At 39.4% G+C, this 18,168-nt stretch overlaps 2 protein-coding genes across 7 annotated transcripts in view; one reads left to right on the top strand and one right to left on the bottom strand.

Annotated features, from left to right (window-relative positions):
• The window catches only part of NASP (nuclear autoantigenic sperm protein), a 42,230-nt gene that overhangs the window by 12,011 nt on the left and 12,051 nt on the right, over nucleotides 1-18,168 (top strand). For all 6 annotated transcript variants that reach the window (XM_027059324.2, XM_053213404.1, XM_053213401.1 and 3 more), the window contains 3 exons: nucleotides 13,977-14,027; nucleotides 15,586-15,696; nucleotides 18,021-18,101. In XM_027059324.2, coding sequence (XP_026915125.2) covers nucleotides 13,977-14,027; nucleotides 15,586-15,696; nucleotides 18,021-18,101 — 243 coding nt within the window. The remainder of the gene's footprint in view (nucleotides 1-13,976; nucleotides 14,028-15,585; nucleotides 15,697-18,020; nucleotides 18,102-18,168) is intronic.
• LOC128313667 (SIN3-HDAC complex-associated factor-like) lies at nucleotides 1,081-7,833 on the bottom strand. The gene has a single exon (XM_053213464.1). It carries the CDS (start codon nucleotides 4,995-4,997, stop codon nucleotides 4,332-4,334), a length of 666 nt encoding a protein of 221 aa, XP_053069439.1. The 5' UTR covers nucleotides 4,998-7,833; the 3' UTR covers nucleotides 1,081-4,331.

Raw genomic sequence — 18,168 nt, forward strand, 5'->3', positions numbered from 1 at the left:
GCCCGATGAGGGGCTTGAACTCACGGACTGCGAGATCATGACCTGAGCCAAAGTCAGATGCTCAACCGACTGAGCCACCCAGGCACCCCTTCTTAATTTTTTTTTTTAATTTTATTTATTTTGAGAGAGAGTGGAAGGGCAGAGAGAGAGGGAGAGAGAGAGAATCCCAAGCAGGCTCTGCACCATCAGTGCAGAGTCCAATGTGGGGCTCAAACTCATGAACTGTGAGATCATGACCTGAGCTGAATGAAGTTAGACACTTAACTGAGTGAGCCACCCAGGCCCCCCTTAACTTTTTATGACTGCCTTGTATTCTATTCTGTGGGTATCTCATAACAAATTTGCTATTGATAGACATTTGAGTTGTTTCCAGTATTATTACAAATAGTGCTACAGTGAATACCTTGTAATAAACCATGGACTAGTATATCTGTAGGGTGATTTATTGTTATTTTTACTTCAAAAATTTTAATTCCAGTGTAATTAACCTACAGTGCTATATCAGTTTTAGGTGTAGCAGTTTAGGTGTAGTAGTGAATATAGCAGTTCAATTCTATACATTACTCAGTGCTCATCACGATCAGTGTACTCTCAATCCCCTTCACCTATTTCACCCTCCCCCCCCCCCCCCACCTTCCCTCTGGTAACCATCAATTTGTTCTCTATAGTTAAGAGTCCAGTTTTTTGATTTGTCTTTTTTCTTTGTTCATTTGTTTTGTTTCTTAAATTCCACATAAGACTAAAATGTTACTTGTTTTTCTCTGACTTATTTCACTTAGCATTATACCCTCTAGATCCATCCATGGTGTTGTAGATGGCAAGATCTTGCTTTTTCTTTTATTTATTTTGAGAGAGAGAGAGCAAGCACACAAGCAGGGGAGGGGCAGAGAGAGAGGGGGAGAGAGAATCCCAAACAGGCTCCTGCACTGTCAGTGCAGGGCCCAGGGTGGGGCTCGAACTCAGGATTTGTGAGATCATGATCTGAGCTGAAATCAAGAGTTGGATGATTAACCGACTGAGCCACCCAGGCACCCCAAGATCTTGCTCCCTTTTTTTTTTCTTTAAGTTTATTTATTTTGAGAGAGAGAAAATGAGCCAGGGAGTGGCAGAGAGAAATCCCAAGTAGGCTCGCAGAGCCCGATGTGGGGGAGACCCGCAAGATCATGACCTGAGCTGAAACCAGGAGTTGGGGGCTTAACTAGCTGAGCCATCCAGGCACCAGGATCTTGCTCTTGTTTATGGCTGAGTAATATTCCATTATGTATATGTGCCACATCTTTACCCATTAAGATTAGGTTTAAAGAACTTGAGATATAATTGACAGTAGTTTCAGGTGTACAACATAGCAATCCAACATTTGTACATATTACCAAATGATCACCATGGTAAGTCTAGATAGGACTTTTTTTTCCAGTTTTAAACTAGCTCTTATAAAAATGGACAATGTGTTTAAAAGATTCTGGGCTTAGAAATGGTGGATTGAAGGTGATAATGCAAGCACAAATAGCAAGACAATAGCAGAATTGACCCTTTTATAGTTTGTATTCCTAGCTCTTTGTTAGCCACATTAGGTTGAAAACAATGGTTGTCAGTAGTAAACCCATTAGCAGATACTTTGAAAATAAACTGTTTAAGATAATGTTGTGTTGTTTTGTTTTGTTTTGTTTTTAAGTAAGCTCTTGGCCCAGTGTGGGGCTTGAACTCACCACCCAGGATCAGGAGTTGTTTGCTGTACTGACTGAGCTAGCCAGGTGCCCTAAGATAAAATTGATCTGTTAACAAATGAGAAAGTAACTGTTTTTCAAAAGATACATGCTATGGAGAGAGTTGTTTGTATGTTTGTTTGTTTATTTTTAATTTTGTTTATTTTTAAATTTATATCCAAGTTAGCATATAGTGCAATAATTATTTCAGAAGTAGATTCCAGTGATTCATCCATCCCTTATGTATAAATAACACCCAGTGCTTGGCCCAACAAGCACTTAATGCCCCTTAATGCCCCTTACCCATTTAGCCCATCCCCACCCACAACCCCTCCAGCAACCCTCAGTTTGTTCTCTGTATTTAAGAGTCTTTTGTCCCCTTCCCTGTTTTATTAATTAATTAATTAATTAATGTTTTATTACTTATTTTTGAGAGAGAGCACGAGCAGGGGAAGGGCAGAGAGGGAGGGAGACAGAATCCGAAGTAGGCTCCAGGCTCCAAGCTGGAATGAAAAGACCCAGATATGGGGTTCAAACCCATGAAGTGTGAGATCATGACTTGAGCTGATGTCTGATTCTTAATCGACAGACACCCTGCCCCTCCCTGTTCTTATTTTTGCTTCCCTTATGTTCATCTGTTTTGTATCTTAAATTCCTCCTATGAGTGAAGTCGTAGGCCATTTTCTTTCTCTAATTTTTTTTTTATTTTCTAGTAAGACTAAATTTATTCAATACCCTAATAAAAGTTTTGATTATAAGTATCCAACAGTATAAAAAGTACAAAACAGATTTGTAGATTTCTAATATATTAATACAAAGTGCATGACTACATATAGTACATCCTACAGGCAAAGAGGTGGAAGGGGAAAAAGAAGGCTGTGGTTGAGGTCTGGTAATAAATAAATACAGAAGTAGAGATGATCCATATTATAGTATATTCTACCACCAATACTGTAGCCAAAATGTACCAAAAAATAAAAAAAAAACCATTTGGAAACAACAGGAGGAATATGATAATGGCTGGGACTCTTGTAATTCACCTCAGAGGCTGTGGGAGAGCCAACCCAACTCATGGTGTAATCTGTGCATATGGTGGCTTGTAGTTTTTGCCATAAGGAAGAAATATAAAATTTTAAGTTTAGATTAAGAATTATAAAACTATATGGTGCCCGTAAAAAATGGCTCACTCCTTACTGTTATTTATACTATGTAATTTTTAAAATCCAGTTTTAAAAATAAGCACTGAGTCATGTTATTATAAGGTAGGCAAATGATCCTCCCTAATTATGAGAGGTCTGAACCGGTGATAGGTTATTCCTGAACGTTTAGAAAAGAGGCAATGACAGTACTTTGGTTTGGGTTCAGGTAAAAAGGCCTCAAATGAAGATTTTGGAATCAAAGAGCTCCGTGTTCAGGATGCATCATCTAACATTTCAATGTTCGCAAAGCCTGACTAAAAGAAGTCAAACCTAAACCAGCCCACTCAGCATTAACACACACTTCTTTTCTTTTAGAATTTTACTTTAATATAGAGTGGAAAAAAAAAAAAAACAAAAACCCCAGACCCTAATAGGTTAAAACCAGTCAAACAACCCCAACTCACTCTACACAGACAAAACCTTCACAAAGGTCAACTGAAGTAATCCAGAGCTAAAACTGAATTGCGCAGATTTTCAATGAAGTCCCCAGTCATGTAACACAAACAAAAGTCAATTATTTACACACTAGGCAAGCCCTCTAAGAAATGTGCCCCAAGCAGCATTAACCTTTGTTTTTTGTGTGTGCCATCCTGAAGACGTGAACATTTTTTTTAGATAATTTAACATTTTTAATAGAATGTGATCTCTACCATGCGGCAATGCTTTGGTTCTCTTCATTTAGGATTGCTCATCCTAAAACTTGACATTTCCCCAGAGGAGCTTTGATTCTGCTTTAGAAGTTTCAATATAGATTAAAATCTTTATCAAAAATGAATATGGAGGGAGGTGACAGAGGATGAAACATATACACTCAAGTTACCTCTCTGTATGTTTAGAAACTACTCCTTCGAGGCATTTGCACCAGAGAGCTTAGTCTGTCCTGCTTAATATTCAGTAGTACAGGCTTGAATCATCAGAACTTTGGCAAGACCTTAAATTATTGACAACTACCTCTTGGGGCAAGTCCATGTTACTGAGTTATGACAAATTTATTATCATGAAGGAAAACAAGTATAGCCAGCCATCTTAAAAATGCCCAACACTGCTTCTGAATATAGAAAGACTAAAACTACATACGTTTATCATACAACAAATCCCATCTCTGTCCCCTGAAATTCCCCTAGATTCATTCATTAGAAGGGGCTTAAAAAAAAAAAAGACTTAAAGAGCACTTTACAGCAGCATCAGCTTTCCTGTGAAATACTCAGCATCTTAAATGTTATGTGTACTTTTTTTCTTTTAGTAAGCTAGACACTGGCTTCAGAGTTTGTGGAACTGGAGGAGAAATAACAACCCATTCAAAACTATTCTAGAAAGTGTCTTTTGGCAGAATAGCAGGTATCCAAGTTAAAAATAGGAGGGTTTTGTTGCTTTGTTTTCTTTCCAAAATTTAAATCGTTTTTTTGTTCCCCTTCTACCTAAACCTCAGTCACCACTCCTGAGTGGAGATGGGCAGAGGCTCTGGCCCCTGCTCCTCCAGCTTCTCAGCAGCTGCTTTCTTATTGTTGCAGCAAGGCTTGAATAGATGTGTGTCAGTGAGAACTTCTCCAAAACGGCCTTTATAGATAATCCCACAACGTATTTTCTGTCTTTTCCAGTATGTGAGATCTAAAAAGGAAAAAAATGGCGTTCTGTTAGAGCCAGAAGCCATCTCTGTATCTGAGCCATCATCCGACTGGTTACTATAACAAGGAGACTGAGCTGGGGAGGCACTTGAGGTGGTACTGTGAGCATCAGAATTGTGACGTTTGAATTCCTTCTGTAGTTTACTGATTTGGTTGCTTTTTATCATGTTTCCAGATAAAGTTTTCACTTTCTTTGGTTTCAATGTTGTCTTCAGACTGGGTCCTGCCCTTGCATCTACCACATGATTCCAGTTTTTTTGTGATCCTGCTGGCAATTTCTTCCATCTTTTCACAAGCAGGACACAGGCATTACAGATGTCTCCTGAACCAGTCTCATGCGACCCAAAAGAGCTCTGGAAGTCCTTTTCATAGCGTTTACTGTCAGTGAATCGAGAACTGGAGGACTTAGCTCTGCAAATACAGCAGCCCTCTATACTTCGGTACATCTTTGGCTTGTGAAAACCAAACATCTTTTCTTCTGGGCAATAGTCTTCCAAAATCCTGTCTTTTTCTAATTTTGCTTAGCATAACACCCTCTAGCTCCATCCATGTAGTTGCAAATGGCAAGGTTTCGTTCTTTTTGATTGCCTAGTAATACTCCAGTGTGTGTGTGTGTGTGTGTGTGTGTATATGTGTGTGTGTGTGTGTGTGTGTGTGTGTGTACCCCACATCATCTTGATCCATTCATCGGTCAGTGGACATTTGGGCTCTTTCCATACTTTGGCTATTGTTGATAGCGCTGCTATAAACATTGGGGTGCACATACCCCTTTGAAACAGCACACCTGTTTCTACCTACTAGTGCAATTGCTGGGTCGTAGGGTAGTTCTATTTTTAATTTTTTGAGGAACCTCCATACTGTTTTCCACAGTGGCTGCACCAGTTTGCATTCCCACCAGCAGTGCAAAAGAGATCCTCTCTCCCTGCATCCTCGCCAACATCTGTTGTTGCCTGAGTTGTTCATTTTAGCTATTCGGACTGGTGTGAGGTGGTATCTCATTGTGGTTTTAGTTTGTATTTCCCTGATGATGAGTGATGTTGAGCATTTTTTCATGTGTCAGCCATCTGAATGTCGTCTTTGGAGAAGTCTATTCCTGTCTTTTGCCCATATCTTCAGTGGATTATTTGTTTTTTGGGTGTTGAGCTTGGTAAGTTCTTTATGGATTTTGGATACTGACCCTTTATCTGATATGTCGTTTGCAAATATCTTCTCCCATTCTGTTGGTTGCCTTTTAGTTTTGCTGATTGTCTCCTTTGCTGTGCAAAAACTTTTTATTTTGATGAAGTCCCAACAGTTTGTTTTTGTTTTTGTTTTTCTTGCCTCTGGAGACATGTTGAGTAAGAAATTGCTGCTGCCGAAGTCAAAAAGGTTTTGCCTGCTTTCTCCTCGAGGATTTTGATGGCTTCCTGTCTTACATTTAGGTCTTTCATCCATTTTGAGTTTATTTTTGTATATGGTGTAAGAAAGTGGTCCAGGTTCATTTTGCTGCATGTCACTGTCCAGTTTTCCCAGTACCATTTGCGGAAGAGAGTGTCTTATTTCAATGGATATTCAATTCCTGCTTTGTCAAAGATTAGTTCGCCATATGTTTGTGGGTCCATTTCTGGGTTCTCTATTCTGTTCCATTGATCTGAATGTCTGCTTTTGCGCCAGTACCATACTGTCTTGATTACAGCTTTGTAATACAATACGTCTTGAAGTCCGGGATTGTGATGACTCCGGTTTCGGTTTTCTTTTTCAGGATTGCTTTGGCTATTGAGTCGTTTCTGGTTCCCTGCAAATTTTAGGATTGTTTGTTGTAGCTCTGTGAAGAATGCTGGTGTTACTTTGATAAGGATTGTATTGAATGTGTAGATTGCTTTGGGTAGTAATGACGTTCTAACAATATTTGTTCTTCCAATCCAGGAGCATGGAATATTTTTCCTGTGTGTGTGTGTGTGTGTCTTCAATTTCTTTCATAAGCTTTCTATAGTTTCCAGTGTGTAGATTTTTCACCTTTGGTTAGAGCTGACAGAGCCTGGAGTCTGCTTTGGATTCTATGTGTCTCTCTTTCTCTCTCTCTCACCCTCCCCTGTTCACTGTCTCTCTCTCAAAAAAAAGTTTTAAAAAATAAAGATATTATTTATATTTATAAATATATATAATTTATTATATATATTTTAAAATATATATATAAAATATAAAAATTTATATAAATATAAATAAAGATATATTTACAATCCTCATTTACTGTTGTCAATGCTTTTTATTTATGTATATACAAACTTCTTTTTTTGGGTGTGTAGATCCAAATTTCTACCCGGTATTATTTTTTCTCTGTCTAGACTTCTTTTAGTATTTTTTTCATGAAGAGGATTTATTTCTTGTATTTCAAAGATACTTCATTAGCTACAAAATAGGTTGATATTTTTTTGTATTTTGCCCACCCCTCCCCCTCCCCCATTTTAGAGATCTGACTACTATGTTTTGGCTTACATTGTTTCTAACAAGTTGTCATTCTTAAATTTGTTACTCTGATTATACAAGTCTCTTTTTTTTCCTTTTGCCTGATTTTTATGTTTTTTTCCCATCACTGGTTTTCTGAAACTTTTAAAAAAGACTTTTATTTTTGGGGTGCCTGGGTGGCTCAGTTGGTTAAGCGTTTGACTTCAGCTCAGGTCATGATTTCTCAGTCCATGAGTTTGAGCCCCGCGTCTGGCCCTGTGCTGACAGCTGGGAGCCTGGAGCCTGCTTCGGATTCTATGTCTCCCTCTCACTGCCCATCCCCTGCTTATGCTCTGTCTCTGTCACTCTCAAAAATGAATAAATGTTAAAAAAAATTTTTTTTTAAAGACTTATTTTTAAATAATTCCTACACCCAGCGTGGGTCTGGAACCCACGACCCTGAGATTAAGAGTTGCATGCCATACCAACTGAGCCAGCCACAAGTCCTTTTAGCAATTTATGAAATGCTTTGGTGTGTGTTTTTTCATATTTCTTTTGCTTGGGGTTTGTTTTTTGGATCTGAGATTTATACTTTTCATCAAAACTGGCAAGTTTTCTGCCATTGTTTATTTTGTAAACTTACTGCTTATTGTTTTTATTGTGTTTGTTTTGGTTTTGCCATCATTTAAGTATTTTCCTCCATTCCTTTAAATATTTCCTTTCCGGGGGCGCCTGGGTGGCTCAGTCGGTTAAGCAGCCGACTTCGGCTCAGGTCATGATCTCACAGTCAGTGAGTTCAAGCCCCGTGTCCGGCTCTGCTGACAGCTCAGAGCCTGGAGCCTGTTTCAGATTCTGTGTCTCCCTCTCTCTGACCCTCCCCCGTTCATGCTCTGTCTCTCTCTGTCTCAAAAATAAACATTAAAAAAAATTAAAAAAAAAAATATTTCCTTTCCTATCCATATCCCTTCAGGCAGCCAGTCAACATGTATGTTTGTATGCTTAGTGTTTCATACTCACAAAGTTCTATTTTTTTTTTTTTAATGTTTATTTATTCTTGAGAGAGAAAGAGAACAGTGGAGAGTCAGAGAGGGGGAGATGGGATCCAAAACAGAGAGCCTTATGCGGGGCTCGAATTCATGAACTGTGAGATCATGACCTGAGCAGAAACCAAGAAGTCAGATGCTTAACCGAATGAGCCACCCAGGCACCCCTGTTCTTTTTGTTTTTTTAAATCTTTGTGTTTTTATTTAGGTAGTTTCTACTGCTGTTTTTGAATTCTTTTTTTTTAAGTTTGTTTATTTAAGTAATCTCTATACTCAATATCGGTCTCAAACTCACAACCCCAAGATCAAGAGTCACATGCACTTCCGACTGAGGGAGCCAGGTGCCCCAAGTATCTTTAATTCCTGATAATGTTCTTCTTCACAGTCTGATTGATGTTAATCCTATTAAGTGTATTTTTGTCTCCAGAAGTTTTGACTTGAGTCTTTCTCTTTGTTTTTTAAAGTATCTTCTATTTGTCTCCTGCTCATGCTTTGCTTTACATTCTTGAGTATGTGGAATACATTTTCTTAAATTTTTCTATTTATTTTTGAGAGATGCTCGGGGGCAAGGGCAACAGAGGATCTGAAGCAGGCTCTGCGCTGATAGCAGAGAGCCCTATGTGGGACTTGAACTCAACAAACCATGAGATAGATCATGACCTTAGCTGAAGTTGGACTCTCAACTGACTGAGCCACCCAAATGCCCCAGAGCATGTGAAATACATTTTAAATAACTGTCTTAATGTCCTTGTCTAGTTCTGTCATCTATGTCCTTTTTGGGTCTGTTTCTATTGAATATCCTTTCTTTATTATGGATTTTAATTCCTTGCTTCTTTGTTTGCCTGATAATTTTTTACTTATGTAACTTACCAGACATTGTGAGGTTTGTTGCAGTGCTGGGTTTTTGTTTTTTTGTGTGTGTTTTGTTTTGATGAACATGAGTGGGGGAGAGGGACAAGAGCGGGGGAGAGAGAATCTTAAGCAGGAGCCACATGCAGGGCTTGATCCCACAACCCTGGGATCATGACCTGAGCCAAAATCAACTCAGATGCTCAACGGACTGAACCACCCAGGTGCCCCTGTATGTATGTTGTTTGTTTTGACTCTGGGAGGCAGTTACTTGGAAACGGTTTGGTCCTATTGAGGATTGCCTTTATGTTTTGTTAGGCAGGCCTGGAACAGGTCTCCAGTGTTAATTTAACTCCATTACTAAAGCAGTACTTGCCCTGTGTGGTATAGGTCTTTCTACCTTGGCTATTGGGAACATGAGTTATTCTAGACCCTATGTGATATCTGAAGATTGTTTCATCTACTCATTTCTAAGTAATTCTTATATAGGCCTCAGTTTTCTCAAGCAGAAGCTGATTAGCAGTTAGCCAAAGGCTGGAGGGAATGTTCTGCAGATATCTGAGCTTGCTATCTCTGTCCTGTAAATTCTAGCCACCAAGGCCTCTCCAAGCCCCAAACTCTTGTCTCAATTCTGTGAGACAATACTCCTTTTGGGTTGCTCCTCTATGCTGTGAATAAAATTCTGTAGGCAGTAAGTTGGGGACACTTGTAGGACTCATCTCATTTGTTTCCCTTCTCTCAGATCACTGTCCTGTGCTACTACTGTTCAGTGTTGAAAACTGATGTTTCATGTACTTGGCCATTTTTTTTATTTTTTTGAGGTGGGGGGTTGAATCTGGTACCTGTTAACTTCCATCATGGCTAACAGTGAAAGTTAAATAGTACTGCACCTTACCCCTCATTTGTGTGGGATATAAAACATTTTGTGTATTTTTGTTGCCACTGGAGTACCTCAGTGTTTGTAGCATGTATATGTAGCATTCATGTGTTTGTTTTTAGTGCTCATACTCTGTTTGGACATTTAATGTTACTACTACATTGTGTGGTCCATAGACTAATGTGGTTTGTGAACTGTTTGTTACTGGTCTACAGAGAGAAGTATAAAAATTTGGAGTAAGCATAATTTTTTAAAATTTATTTTGAGAAAGTGTGAATGGGGGAGGGCAGAGAACAAGAGGCAGAGAGAATCCCAAGTAGGCTCCATGCTCAGTGCAGGTTTGATCTCACAACTGCAAGATTATGACCTGAGTGGAAATCAAGAGTCGGATGCCTAACCACCTGAGCCAGCCAGGTACCCCTGGAGTGAGCATTATTTTATAAAAATCCATTTGATGGGGTGCCTGGCTGGCTCAGTTGGAAGAGCATATATATGCCTCTTGATCTCGGGGTTGTGAGTTTGAGCCCCACATTGGGTATAGAGATTACTAAAAATAAATAAAATGAAAAAAACATTTTTTTTAACGTTTATTTATTTTTGAGACAGAAACAGAGCATGAACAGGGGAGGGGCAGAGAGAGAGGGAGACACAGAATCTGAAACAGGCTCCAGGCTCTGAGCGGTCAGCACAGAGCCTGACGCGGGGCTCGAACTCACAGACTGTGAGATCGTGACCTGAGCCAAAGTCGGACACTTAACCCACCGAGCCACCCAGGTGCCCCTGAAATAAATAAATTTTAAAAAATACAGCAAGGAGTGATTGTTAACAACAAAAAACCCATCTGTTGTACACTGGAAATAAAAAATCTGGTCCTTCAACCACTGGTAATTTGAGGAGCTATGTGTTGGAATCTGCCCAGAATGACTAACTTCACTAAGGGGTTAGACATCACTGGCTAGGTCAGAAAGTGTTTGTAGATAAGGATCCAAAGCCATAATTCCAGGATTCTGGGCAGATTATCTGTCTGCTTACTTACCTGCAGCTAAATACTGCCTTTTAAACTGTGCCTCATCCCTATGGCTCTAGCTTTGAAGTCTCTCTATTTTCAACCCGGTTTTTCCCCATTCCTCAGGGCTTTTCATCAAACTTGTTGACTAATATATTCACAAAAGGATTAGGAGTTGGAAGCAAAGATTTGGGATTCTGCTGAAAGTAACTGACTTTTTTTTAAATTTTATTTTAATCTTCAAAGCATTTAAGCATTTTCTAGGACTCTGACTCCAATATAGTTAGTCCCCACCTGTCATGTCATCTCTCCTCCCTTTCTCTGTCCTTCTAAACAAGTGTCCCCTCTACTGTTTTAATGTTTGGTTGGAGACGGTCTCCAATGCATACAGTAGGCACTAAAATTAAAATGTCTGTTGAATTTAAATATTTACTGAATTGAGTAAGCTGTTTTTTCATTGATCATTTGTTTTGTCCATTTTGCTTGTGTTATTTCATTTCTTTATAAGTTTGTTACAGCTAAACAAGAAGAAAGTCCAGTTTGAAAAACTAATGGACTCCATTCTGTGTGTATGTGTGTGAGAGAGTCAGTAATTGTCTAATGGGAGAGCCCTTTTAATCTTCCATATCTTCCTTTTTATTTTAATTATTATTACTATTATTATTTTATTTTTTATTAGAAATTTTTTTTAATGTTTATTTTAGAGAGAGAGAGTGTGAGTAGAGGAGGGGCAAAGAGAGAGGGAGACAGAATCCGAAGCAGGTTCCAGGTTCTGAACTGTCAGCACAGAGCCCTATGTGGGGCTTGAACCCATGAACGTGAAATCATGACCTGAGGTGAAGTTGGATGCTCAACTGACTGAGCCACCCAGGCGCCCCTATTTCATTATTTTTTTAAAAAACTTTTTAATGTTTATTTTATTTTTGAGAGAGAGACAGAGTGTGAGCACAGGAGGAGCAGAGAGGGAAACAGAATTTGAAGAAGGCTCCAGGCTCTGGGCTATCATCACAGACCCTGATGCTTGAACCCACGAACTATGAGGTCATGACCAGAACCAAAAGTCAGAGACTTAACTGATTGAGCCACCCAGGCGCCCCTATAGCTTCCTTTAAAAAAATTTTTTTTTAAATTTATTTATTTTAAGAGAGAGATTATTGGGGGGAGGGGGTGCAGAAACAGAGACGGAAGGAGGGAAGAGAGAGTGCCCACACGAGCATCCCAGGCAGGCTCTGCACTATCAGTGCAGATGCCGGGCTCGAACTCCCAAATCATGTGATCATGACCTGAGCCGAAATCAAGAATCAAAAACTTAAACCGACTGAGCTACCCAGGCGCCCCTATCTTTTAAGCTTCTATTTATTATATTTCTAGCTTTCTTGTGGTATGTACTCCCAATTCTAATTTATTGCTTCTGAGTAATACTTGGTAGTAAAAAGTACCTGGTAGTCAGGTTGCCTCTTTCTGTGTGTTCTTTCTTTTCCTTTTCTCCATTTCACCAGTTAACAGCATTCTTGGGTCTCATTTGAGATCTGGTGTGCTTTGGGGGCACATTTATAAATGATATAAATGATATCCTTCTCTGGATATTACTTGTGGGATATACATGAAAACTGATAGTAGAGCAGGTTAAAATGGCAAGAATTTAAGTTGATACCAAATAATCTACAGGATTCCTAAGTAGTAACTTAAATCAACCATATCTTAAAGCCTGTCTAAATACAACTGTATTGTAAAGAAAATGCAAATACAATTGTATTGTAGCTTTTTCTCTCACTTTATTTACTAATTTTCAGAATAATGCAGTGGTTTCCTATTATTCTTCAAAGATAATGAGTTCTTTGTTTTTGTTTGTGTCATTGAGAGTGCATCGATTTAAACATTCGAAGTTTTCAATCCATTGTAGCTGTTGTTTTTTTGGTGCTCAAACTGACTCTTTTCACCAGTGGGATTTTATCCAGGCTGGCTCTTGAATCTGCTTTTGTAATATTTTTGTAAATTATTATGAAACATGTCAAATTTATAGAAAAGTTGCAAAAATGGCACAAAGAACTATTCATCTGCTTTTCCCTGGATTCCCCATATTTGCTTTATAATTCCTTTTGGCATGACCATAAGTATATAGAACTCCTAAGTCGTTATTAGAAATAGCTTTGTTGCTTTCTGGCATGAAAGCCAAAGTCACCTTTGTATTTTCCCTGTCCCAGCTTAGAATCTGTTAACTTCTCAATGGAATCTTGGTTCCTTTTAGTGAAGAATGGGATTTTAGGCATATAGTCTGGGTGCTAGGGGTGGGGTACTCATTGCTACTGAGTTGGTCATTATTTCTAGGCCTTTTCAGTAAACGCCACTATGAAATGTTTTTTTTTTTTTTTAATTAAAAAAGTTTGTAATGTTTCATTTTGAGAGCAAGTGCATGCTGTTTCTTTTTGAGAGAGGGCAAGTGCATGCAAGTGGGGGAGGGGCAGAGAGAGAGGGAGACACAGAATCTGAAGCAGGCTCCAGGCTCTGAGCTGTCCGCACAGAGCCTGATGCAGGGCTTGAACTCAGGAACCATGAGATCATGACTTGAACCAGTCGGTTTCCCAGCTGACTGAACCAGCCAGGTGCCCCACAACTATGAAATGTTTATAAGATACTTATTAAAACTTTTCAAAAAATGAATGTTCTTGAAAACTTTGCTTCTTTGTTTTTTAAAGAACAGAAAATTTATTTTTAGTGAGAAGTTAAGCAGAATGTGAGATTTTTCAGTAATGCATATGTTGCATTATAATAAATACTTCACTTTCATCCACCTAATCATAAACTTAAAGCTAGGATGTGACCATCACTGTAGTATATCTCATGACTAGCAAATACGTATTTAACAGATATTTGAATGAGTGAAGATTGAATAGAAGTAAATATTGGTTTTAAGATCTTAATACCCTATCAGGCATTTAATAAATGGTGGCTCTTCTTAAGGCTTTTTAAAAAAATTTTTTTAAATTTATTTTGAGAGAGAGCCAGAGTGTGAGAGTGGGGGAGGGGCAGAGAGAATCCCAAGCAGGCCCCACACTGCCAGCATAAGGCCCAACATGGGGTTGAAGCCATGAACTATAAGCTATGACCTGAGCTGAAGTCAAGAACCGGATGCTTAACCAACTGAGCCACCCAGGCACCCTCTTTTTATGGCTTTATATTTTTCTTAATTTATGTAATTTCCAGGCTTAAAATAACCTCATTTTTGTTTCCTCTTAATGTTTCATTACAGGATTGAAGAAGATGCTCCTGCTCCCTCTACCTCTGCAGATAAAGTGGATAGGTAAGATTGTTTACAGAGTACAGTTAGATTTTATCTCTGGAACATAAACTTAAGAACTATATAACTTGAGGGCAGTGTCATTATTTATTAAAAAAATTTTTTTTAATGTTTATTTTTTGAGAAACACAGCATGAGTGGGGAGGGGCAGAGAGAGAAGGAGACAGATCCGAAGCAGGTTCCAGGCTCTGAGCTGTCAAGACAGAGCTGGATGTGGGGCTTGAACCCACAAGCCATAAGATCATGACCTGAGCCGAAGTCGGATGCTTAACCAACTGAGCCACCCAGGCACCACAGTATCATTATTATTATTTTAATTATTATTTTTTAAAATGTTTATTCACCCTTGAGAGAGAGAGAGAAAGAGAGAGAGAGAGAGAGAGAGAGAGACAGAGCACAAGCAGGGGAGGGGCAGAGAGAGAGAGAGAGAGGGAGACACAGAATCTGAAGTAGGCTCCAGGCTCTGAGCTGTCAGCACAGAGCCCGACACAGGGCTGAAGCTCATGAGCCATGAGGTCATAGCCACCCAGAGAAGCCCCTATACTTGTGTGTAATTTAAAGTATAGTCTTGGGCCACCTGGGTGGCTCAGTCAGTTAAGTGTCCGACTTTGGCTCAGGTCATGATCTCATAGTTCATGGATTCAAGCCCCACATCGGGCTCTGTGCTGACAGCTCAGATCCTGGAGCCTGCTTCGTATTCTGTGTCTCCTTCTCTCTGCCCCTCCCCTGCTCACGCTCTTGTCTCTATCTCTTTCAAAATAAATAAACATTAAAAATTTAAAAAATATATAAAGTATGGCATCCTCCTGACAGCGATGTCTTCTGGTTTTTCACATTGATTAAAATATTAAATTGTAAGTTACTTAGTTCTCCTTATTCATTACATGCCTGGCAAATGTTAACCTATCTTTGAATACTCATGAGCCGTGAGGTCATGACTTGAACAGAAGCTGGACGTTTGTTTGTTTGTTTATTTATTTATTTATTTATTTATTTATTTATTTATTTATTTAGTGTTTATTTTTTAGAGAGAGCAAGCAGGAGAGGGTCAGAGAGAGAGGGAGACAGGATCCCAACTGGGCTCTGTGCTGCTAGCAGAGAGCCCCATGTGGGGCTTGAACTCTTGAACCGTGAGATCATGACCTGAGCTGAAGTTAAATGCTTAGTTGACTGAGCCACCCAGGCGTCCCAGGATTTCTTTTGATTTTATAGTGATAAATAAATGTGAGTTAGCTAGGCCTTGCCACAGTGGTCAGAGGTTTAAAGAGGTTAAAGTATAATGGTTTAAATGTAGCAGGTATTCAGGGCACTGGGTGAGTCAGTGGATTGTCTGACTCTTGATTTTGTCTCAGGTCATGATCCCAGGGTCGTGGGATCCAGCTCCATGCTGGCTCCATGCTGTGTGTGAAGAATCCTGCTTAAGATTCTCTCTCTTTTCCCTCTGCCTTTCTTCCCTGCTTGCACTCTCTTTAAAGTAAAAATTAAAAAAATACATAGCAGGTATTCCAAAAAATGTGGGTTTTAAACAGTATTTGACACTTGAAAAACTTTTTTCTTGCAGTTTGGATGTGGATAATGAAGCTAAGAAACTGTTGGGTTTAGGACAGAAACATCTGGTGATGGGGGATATTCCAGCAGCTGTCAATGCATTCCAGGAAGCAGCTAGTCTTTTGTAAGTACTGTGTTTTGATATGATGTGCTATATTTTGTTTGTTAAAAGGTTGTCTTCTGGTGCCTGGATGGCTGAGTCGGTTAAGCGTCTGACTCTTGATTTTGGCTCAGGTCATGATTTCATGGTTTTGGGGTCTGAACCTGCATTGAGCTCTGTCAGTGGGGTACTGTCAGTGGGGAGCATGCTTAGGATTCTCTCTCCCTCTCTCTCTGCTCAAATACATATAAATACATATATACATACAAATATATATGTATGTGTATATATATGTATATATATGGTTGTCTTGTGGGGGAAAGAATTTTAAAAGATTGGATATTTCTCATGTACAAGTTTATTCCTGTAACTAATGATGAGACTTACATATCACTGAGCAATTTTGGTCTTTGCTTTTCCTGAGTAAGGTAATTTGTTTTCCAGCCACCACTGATTAGGGTGGCCAACCTGTCCTGCTTTGTTCTGGGACTTTTCTAAATTTTTTATTTTTTAATATTTTATTTATTCTTGAGAGAGGGAGAGAGTGCGCACGTGCCTGAACATGAGTGGGGGAGGGGCAGAGCTAGAGAGATACACAGAATCTGAAGCAGGCTCCAGGCTCTGAGCGGTCAGCACAGAGCCTGATGCGGGGCTTGAGCCCACAAGCCGCAAGATCATGAGCTGAAGTTGGACGACCAACCAGCTGAGCCACCCAGGCGCCCCTGTTCTGGGACTTTTCTAATTTAACATTGGAAGTTCTGTGTCTGGGGAAACTCCTCAAAGTCCCAAGCAAGCCTTAGGGGCTCCTGGGTGGGTAATTCAGTTGAGCAACCAACTTGTGATTTTAGATCAGGTCATGATCCCAGGGTGGGATCGAGCCCCCCCCCCCCCCCCCCCCAGCTCAGGCTTGGAGCATGGAGCCTGCTTAAGATTCCCACCCTCCCTCCCTCACCCCCCCCCCCCTCCATTACCTGCTCAAGTGCTTTCTTTTCTCGCTTAAAAAAAAAAAAAGTCCCAGGTAAGCCATAACGGCCACCCTACCACTAATGCTGATATAAGTGCAGAAGTTTTCATATTGTTAGCACCTTTATTCTCTGTTGCAACTATCTGGAAGTTGACTGCTACCACTAGGTGGCCATATATATCTACATCATGAGGAAGCAGATTAGCTTTATTTAGTGCCTCAAAAGTGATTTATTTTAACCAAAGAGTTTATGTATCCGTGGAACTGGAAGAGAAGAAATTTAAGTTGAATCTTCAAGCAATAGCCTTTCAGCCTATGACCTGGTTTGAGCTAGTTTCTCAATATAGGTAACATCCTGTTACCAGTAGCAGTTGAAGTTAGTCATGTTCCCTGATGAGTTGAGTAGTTATATGGAGTTGAGTTGAAGAAATCCTCCTTATAATAGAAATCCTTATAATAAAACTGGGTTTCAGGCTCACAGTGATTAAAAGCCTCTGGCTTTTTCATTCCTTCTTATTCAGTCAGGGTCGTATCAGTCCATTCTTGTCTCAACCCCACTACTTCTCCCAATAGAGCAGAATCTTATTCCTAGATGTCTGCATTAATATCGTGTCTAATTCCCCCTTTTTTTTTTTTTTGCTTTTTTTAATGCTTGTTTATTCACTTTGAGAATGGGGGGAGGGGCAAAGAGAGAGGGAGAGACAGAATTCCAAGCAGGGTCCAGGATCAGCATGGAGCCCAACATGGGGCTTCATTCCGCAATGAGGAGATGATGACCTGTGCCGAAATCAAGAGTTGGATGCTTAACGATCTGAGCCACCCTGTCTAGAGATTAATAGCTAAAACTTACATATAGTGCTGTCTGTATGTCTAAGCATCGTACTTTTGTATACATTAATTCAATTCTTAGATCTTTGAGCAGTTCTTAACATTTCTACATTAAGGCACTGTGAGTCTAAGGTTATACAGCTAAAGTTTAGAGATGTGATTTGAACCCAGACAGTCTGACTCCAGAGAGTCTTACCCTCTATAACATGATGTCTTTCCATATATTTTATTCGTCTTTTAGGTTCCAGCTAAAGGTCCTTTAACTATTCTGGCCTATACTGACACCCATCTTCTAGCAGAAGAAATATCTATTTAATGTAGTTTGTCTCTTAAGATTATATACTCTAACCATAGCAAATTGATGTTAATTGGAATGTATATGTAGAGAGACCAGGCAATAACTCTTTGACCTTGACTTGAAAGCAAGAGGAGGGGAATATTGGTTTCCTAGAGAGATGTGTTACTGAAGAAATGTCATTTTAGAGTTTAAAGAACTAGAAATGAATGTTTTAGACTAGATGTTAATTCAGGTCTTAGATGTCTCTTCTCTTTGTAGAGGTAAGAAGTATGGAGAGACCGCTAATGAGTGTGGAGAAGCCTTCTTTTTCTATGGGAAATCACTTCTGGAGTTGGCAAGGTATGTCTTTTAAGCCACAGTTTTTAAGTAGGGTGTTTTGTGTAACATTATGATGGTCTCTTTAAAA

The sequence above is a fragment of the Acinonyx jubatus genome, chromosome C1, assembly GCF_027475565.1.
Source record: "Acinonyx jubatus isolate Ajub_Pintada_27869175 chromosome C1, VMU_Ajub_asm_v1.0, whole genome shotgun sequence".
In the NCBI taxonomy this organism is placed as follows: domain Eukaryota; kingdom Metazoa; phylum Chordata; class Mammalia; order Carnivora; family Felidae; genus Acinonyx; species Acinonyx jubatus.

Bases quoted from the DNA above. Each gene is read 5' to 3' on its own strand.
- LOC128313667 (XM_053213464.1), bottom strand. From the start codon at position 4,997: ATGTTTGGTTTTCACAAGCCAAAGATGTACCGAAGTATAGAGGGCTGC.